Here is a 7,310-nt window from a genome sequence, read left to right as displayed (position 1 = left end):
GGCCAAAAAACCAAAAAAAAAATTTACTAAACCTGCCGTCAAAAACATACCAGACATTTGCCAAACAATCTGCCTCCACCAACCACCCGGTGTTTTTGATTACTCAAATTAATGGGAGGGTCTGACAATCACCAATGAAATCTAAACAATTACAAACATACAAATTAAATACAGATTTTAGTTCTAAACTGACGTAAACATATTCTAACTGCCCAAAGAAGAAAACTAAATCTAAATGACAATCCAATTTATGATTAATTTACATATAAAAGAATCAGCTAATTTATTTCTGCAGGTTGTCAAAAAACTGTGATTGTGGTTAAACTTTTAAGCAGTTGTATTAGATCAAAATGTGAAAATAGCACAAAGAAAAATTCCTGTTGCAATTAAGCAACAAATTATCACTTAATTGTGTCCGCAGGGACATACGGATACTTTCCTTCTATAAATTACATAAACAGCTCCAAGTATGCAGTCCAGGATCTGTCTCAATACTTCTGTCAATTGATTAAATATTAGTGCACAATAGACTTGTATATAAAACGTTGCAAAAAAGCATAAACTTGTATAACACAAGCAATAAGTTAATGTTAAAGACCAGGAGTGGGAAACGCTGCCCTAGACTGCTGCTGAAAACATTACAGTGAAAGAGCGGCACACTTTCATTCATTTTGTGGATTTCAGCCTTTATTCTGACAATATTTATTTTTTATAATTTTAAATCGACCTAAAAGCTCCTATATCTTGCTGCAAAGTTATTTTAAATTAGTTTTGTCTTTTTTCTAGTGTACTAAGATATTTGGACAAGAAACTAAACAAAAATAGTTGGTAAGATTTTGTGATTCTACACTGCACCATCATTTTTGTCCAAATCTGTTTTAGATTTGGTTGAATCACAATTAAAAAAATAATGTTTCTTAAGGGTTAATTTTTAGCACATTTTGTGGGCTTTTCGTTCATTAACTGGAGAACCAAGTGTGTTTGTGTCAGTACTATGAGCAGAAGATGCACTAAAATAAAATCTAATGTTGCTAAAAACATTAATAGATTATTGAGAGATTAGTGATAATCATTAGTTGCAGCCAAACGTTTATAACTGAACTGTAAATAAAGCCTCTGTAGAGCCATGTAATAATTACAGTGAAAAATAATTTATTTTACACATATTTAAAAGATTTTCCTTTTTTCATTATCAGAGCTTCCCAAACTTTGTGTATCTACAGCAGATGAGTTTTTCACTGACCAACATTTCTCTGACCAGGAGAGGAGCAGTAGTGCAGTCCAGGAGGAACCGGAACTGGAACATCTGCAGATGAAACAAGCAGAACTTCAACATCAACAGATAAAAGACCAAAAATAACCAGAACACCTACAGATAAAACCAGAAGAGCAGGAACTCTGCATCAGTCAGGAAGAAGAGACGCTGGTGCCGAAGCAGGAGACAAAAACCTTCACATTGACTCCAGCTAATCAGGAAGAATGCCACACCGGACCAGAACCAAGTGGAACCCAAATTATCTTCCAGGTTGCTTCTGAAGCTGAGAACCAGGAGCATATCTGTGTGACAACAGGCGATGAAGAACCAAAGCAAAAAATTAATAGATGTAGGAAAACCAGTTTTCAACTGAAAAAGAGCAAGAAAACTCTGATAGATAAGAAGCTGTAATCCTGTCGAATTTGTGATAGTTTGTTTTGTCAAAATAGTCACTTGACAAGACACATGAGAGCCACACAGGTGAGAGGCCTTTCTCATGCATCACCTGCGGAAAAAGTTACAGCCTAAAAACTGGTTTAGTTTATCACATGAGAGCTCACACAGGTGAGAGGCCTTAGACAGGTGTTAGTTGTGGAAGAAGATTCACTTCTAAAAAGTAATTTAACAAATCACATGAGAACCACACAGGAGAAACAAAGGAATGTGAACCACAGTTCTAACAATCAAAAAAAGGAAGCCTACTAAAATTTGCTTGAAATGTTTAGTGGACCCCAGGTCTTTAACAAATTAAATTTTGTAAATATTTCGCACCCCCTCTAAAATCTAAAGTGCCCATTTTAACAGCTGAAACACAAATATGCATTAATACGCACAGTGGGAAGTGTCTCAGCAGTAGCACAGCAGCTAACATGTGCACTTTTCCTTATTGCTGGTCTTACAACCAATCTGAGTCAAACAGCAGTATGTTCGGTTCTGCCAGATTCCCAAGCTGCAGTTTCATTTGTGTACTTTAGATCTACAAAATATTTCATTCTTCAAAAGAAGACTCAACGAATCTGCAAAGACTGAACCGCGAATAGAAAGGGGTCCAGTGTAATACTCTTCTACAAACTCTATGTTCACACTTTAATTTCTTCAAGTTCGAAGTGTCTTAATAGAGTCCTAATAATTTTTAGACTGATACTTTAAAGACAACTAATTACAATAAACTCCATTTAAATTGAATCATTTAACCTTTTGATTTACAAATGTAACTACATTTAGTTATATTTGTTTTCAATTGTTATTTGAATCTGTAAATGTCTGTAAATTAAACTTGCTACATGAGTATTCCCCGCCTTGAAGGCACATCTAGATGTAGCTTTTAAAAATAATGAACATGCTGCTTTTAGCAGATTTGTGATCTACGTAGTAAATACATGAACTTTTTAAAGGTAACTAATTTGCACCAACTTTTATAACTTTTTTATGACGTGTTTTGGTTGTATTAAATAAAATCAGTGCACTAATCAACTCTCTCTCTCTCTCTCTCTATATATATATATATATATATATATATATATATATATATATACACACACACACATAAATAACATTTGACAACTAAAATGAAAAAAGACCATCATCATTGTAAACTGACTTTATTACGACACTTAAAAATTGTTTCACTGACAATCACTTTCATACCAGAAATTGAATCTATATTAAAATATTTTCAAACATCCTAAAAACCGTCTCAAACAAACTGAAACTGGTGAAAAAGACATGAGTAGAACAATATTGTTTAGCTTTATCAAGTATGTCAACAAAAATATTTCAACAGAAAACTGAAAATATCTCCATCATAGTCATCCTTCCAAAATCAGAAATATCTTATAAAATGTAAAATTGGAAGAATTTTTAAAGTATTTTAATTAACTCTTGAGAAACTAACTTTACAGAGGAACCTTACACTTCATGCTCACTTTAAAACATCAAAAGTGTGTGATTCCTCATGTGAACAAGTAAATCATTTTTATTGGTGAAACTCTTTCCACAGGTCCCACAAAAGATAAATTTCTCACCTGTATGACTTTTCATGTGAGAAGTTAAACTATCTTTGGTAGACAGTTTTTCCACAAGTCCAACATGAGAAGGGTATGAGTCCTCATGTGATGAGCTAAATTGGTTTTATTGAACCTTTTTTTCACAGCATGTGCATGTGAAAGGCTTCACACCTGTATGAATCCTCATGTGAGAAGTTAAAATGTCTTTTGTAAAGAAACTTTTTCCACAAGTCCCAAATGAGAAAGGTTTCTCACCTGTGAGTTCTCATGTGATAAGTTAAACTCCTTCTTTCACTAAAGGACTTTCCACAAGTCACACATATGAAAGGCTTTTCACCTGTGTGACCCTTCATGTGAGTAGTTAAATGACCTTTTTGAGTGAAACTTTTTTCACAAGTCGTACACGAGAAAGGCTTCTCACCCGTATGAATCCTAATATGAGAAGTTAAGCCATATTTTGTAGAGAAACTTTTTCCACAGGTCCCGCATGAGAAAGGCTTCTCACCTGTATGAGTTCTCATGTGATGAGCTAAATTGGTTTTATTGATGAACCTTTTTTCACAGCATGTGCATATGAAAGGCTTCAAACCTGTATGAATCCTCATGTGAGAAGTTAAACTGTCTTTTGTAAAGAAACTTTTTCCACAAGTCCCACATGAGAAAGGCTTCTCACCTGTGTGAGTTCTCATGTGAGAAGTTAAACTGCTTCTTTCACTAAAGGACATTCCACAAGTCACACATATGAAAGGCTTTTCACCTGTGTGACCTTTCATGTGAGTAGTTAAATGACCTTTTTGAGTGAAACTTTTTTCACAAGTGGTACACGAGAAAGGCTTCTCACCTGTATGAATCCTAATATGAGAAGTTAAGACATGCTTTGTAGAGAAACTTTTTCCACAGGTCCCGCATGAGAAAGGTTTCTCACCTGTGTGAGTTCTCATGTGAGAAGTTAAACTGCTTCTTTCACTAAAGGACATTCCACAAGTCACACATATGAAAGGCTTTTCACCTGTGTGACCTTTCATGTGAGTAGTTAAATGACCTTTTTGAGTGAAACTTTTTTCACAAGTGGTACACGAGAAAGGCTTCTCACCTGTATGAATCCTAATATGAGAAGTTAAGACACGCTTTGTAGAGAAACCTTTTCCACAGGTCCCGCATGAGAAAGGTTTCTCACCTGTGTGAGTTCTCGTGTGAGTTGAAGCTTTTCTTTCACTAAAACCCTTTCCACAAGTCATGCATGTAAAAGGCTTTTCACCTGTGTGACCTTTCATGTGAGTAGCTAATTGACCTTTCTGAGTGAAACTATTTCCACAAATAATACATGTATAAGGCTTCTCAACTGTGTAGGTTTTCATGTGAATAGTTAAATTGCTTTTATAGGTTAACTTTTTTTCACAGCTCTTACATGAGAAAGGCTTCTCCCCTGTATGAATTCTCATGTGAGAAGTTAAATTCCTTCTTTCCTCAAAACTCTTTCCACACATCGAACATGGGAACGGCTTCTCACCTGTGTGACTTCTCATATGAGAACCTAAATGACCTTTTCTAGTGAAACATTTTCCACATATAGTACATGTAAAAGGCTTCTCACCAGTATGAGTCCTCATATGTAATGTCAAATTACTGTTTCGAGAAAAGACTTTGTCACAAATTTTACAGGAATATAAATTTAGGTCCCCGTTGTGGGTATTTTGTTTTAAACCCTCAGAAGTGCCTTTCTGCTCTTTGTTTGTCTGACATCTCTTGTTTTGTTTCTGCTCTTTGTCTCTCTTTTCTCCTTGGTCTTCAGAATTGCTTCCTTCCTGATCCTGATTCTCAACTTCAGGAGAAGCATGAAAGACGAGATGGTTTCTGTTTGGTTCCGTTTCATTGTAGATTATTTGCAAATTAAGAGGAGTCACCAAAATGTCTCCAATCTCCTGTTTCGTCACAAGGTGCTCTTCATACTGAGTGATGCACAGTTGATTTTCTTCAGCTTTAAACTGCTGATGTTCTGGTTCCTCTTGTTCCGTTTTTATGTGGAGATGTTCTGAATCTTCTTGTTCCTGTTTTATCTGTAGCTGTTCCAGTTCCATTTGCTCATATTTTATCAGCAGATGTTCTGGTTCTTTTTGCTGGTGTTTTATCTCCACAGATTCAAGTTGTTCTTCCCTTAAAGTCAAGTTCTCATCCTTGGTGTCGAGTTCAGTGAGAACTGCATCCTCTTCATTCACACAGCGTTGTGGGAGATCTGGACAAAAAAGACAACACAAGGTTATAAATTTCAGCAAAATATAAACTTCACTTTCATCCCATCATGCATCTAAATGCAGGCTGATGTAAAAGTGACTGACTTATATCTGCTGCCTTTACAAACACACAAAATACACACATTATCTGAAAATAAAAATAAATAAATAAATAAATGATGTTTTAATATGAACTACACATGGCCATCCTCCTGTGCTCTCTGTAATACAGACAACAAAGATTCTGGAGTGTGAAAAAGAATAATTCTGAAATATCTGTAAACACCCTGACCTGACCATTTTTCATGTTTTTTTGTTTGTTTTGTTTTTTTGCCCACAATAAATATATTTTTCTCAGCAAGTTACTCTGCTTACCTGTGAAGAACCTGCATCATCCCCTCTGTTGCTGGTTTCTGGTATAATGTCCCTTTTCTGAAAATGCACTTTCTATTGTGGCAATGAAAATCTTTTTCCTATATGTGGAAAGCAATGGCAAATGCAACTTCCTCACAAAAACGAACAAGGATTCACTTTCATCCTGACTAACTGTCAGTGGAGATGATCAGTGCCTATTTCTTTTTTCAAGCAGACAACTGAATAAAAAATGTCTGCATTTAACTCTGCAGGTCATCACTGAAATTTTAAAGTAGAGAATGATAAGTCCAATTGTAAAAGAGGGTAGACGCCTAAAACATCCATTATCTCCAGGACTGTTCATTAAAATGGTACAGCGCAATTGATGTAGAAAAGAAAATATATAGTAGGCACATTTAAAGATATTCTAGACTAATGCACAAGGGAATGCATTCAACAAGTACATTTACTCTCAATACTCTCAATAGTATTTTTGAAAGCAAGTACTTACTTTGACTGAAGATAAAGTGTTAATATGGTTCTTTTACTTTTACTAGAATACATTGTTGTAATTGACATTATATGATGAATAGTAAATAGTTCAGGTCACAATTGATGATTTTAAGTATTTTATATATTCAGGTAGAGCCTATTCGTTATTCCAGGCATTTTCTTTGGTGTAACAACGCTTTAAATTCGATACCGAGTTTAGCGTCGGTCCCAAACAACTTTCTTTAACTTGTCAAATCAGTAAAACGTGAGGCTGTTTCCTACCGACTCGGTGTAAGATAATCAGGGGAATCCGGGAGAAATCCAGCAGTCCGCGCTGATCGTCCATCTCTTCCTCCGACTTGACGATAATTTTATAAAACTCCGTTAATGTTTCTTCAGCAGGATTTATCTGCTCGTTGATTAACTCTCTCTGAGGCGGAACTGAAGACATTTTTACTGCAAACACTCGAATATTTACCTAAAACACGAAACATGTATTCAAACTACATCCTAACACAAGGGAAGCTAACACCTTAGCTGAGCTCTGTTTGCATTTCCTATGTGTTTCACTGTGGCTCCACTGAAGAAACTGTGAAAGACTTTTAGTTCCGCGTTGAATTTTTAAGTCTCCCCGAACCACATTTTTTATAATTCTCTGAATAATGTGATTACATATAAGTATTTATCTTTCAGTACCTTGATTCACTGTGTGAAAGACATTATACAAGCTAAGCCACAAAGAATTACTGTTACTGAAATTTTGCAATGACATCTAATATATGTAAAATATTTAAATATTTAATTCAGAAATCAAAGCTACATGAAACTATGTAGCTGCTATACATGAAACTACATAGCTTTAAAATATGTAGCATTAATAAAAGCTACGTGTAGCTTGAAAACACAAATTGAAACCCATTTTATTTAAGACTCCTATTAAATCTAAAATCTTGACTTAAAATGTAAAATTAG

The 7,310-nt window shown here is 35.0% G+C and overlaps 1 protein-coding gene across 1 annotated transcript; it reads right to left on the bottom strand.

The window, feature by feature from the left end:
• Positions 1–3,380: 3,380 nt before the first annotated feature.
• Positions 3,381–7,042, bottom strand: LOC145553661 (uncharacterized). The gene is made up of 2 exons (XM_081612466.1): positions 6,621–7,042; positions 3,381–5,494 (listed from the first exon to the last, which is right to left on the bottom strand). The coding sequence occupies exons 1-2, from the start codon at positions 6,787–6,789 to the stop codon at positions 3,513–3,515; spliced, it is 2,151 nt and encodes a 716-aa protein (XP_081468592.1). The 5' UTR covers positions 6,790–7,042; the 3' UTR covers positions 3,381–3,512.
• Positions 7,043–7,310: the final 268 nt, after the last annotated feature.

Source organism: Poecilia reticulata, chromosome 11, assembly GCF_904066995.2.
Source record: "Poecilia reticulata chromosome 11, P_reticulata-male-v2, whole genome shotgun sequence".
Classification (NCBI taxonomy): Eukaryota; Metazoa; Chordata; class Actinopteri; order Cyprinodontiformes; family Poeciliidae; genus Poecilia; species Poecilia reticulata.
Note: the sequence above shows the minus strand (reverse complement) of the source record. Positions and strands in the feature narration are given on the sequence as shown.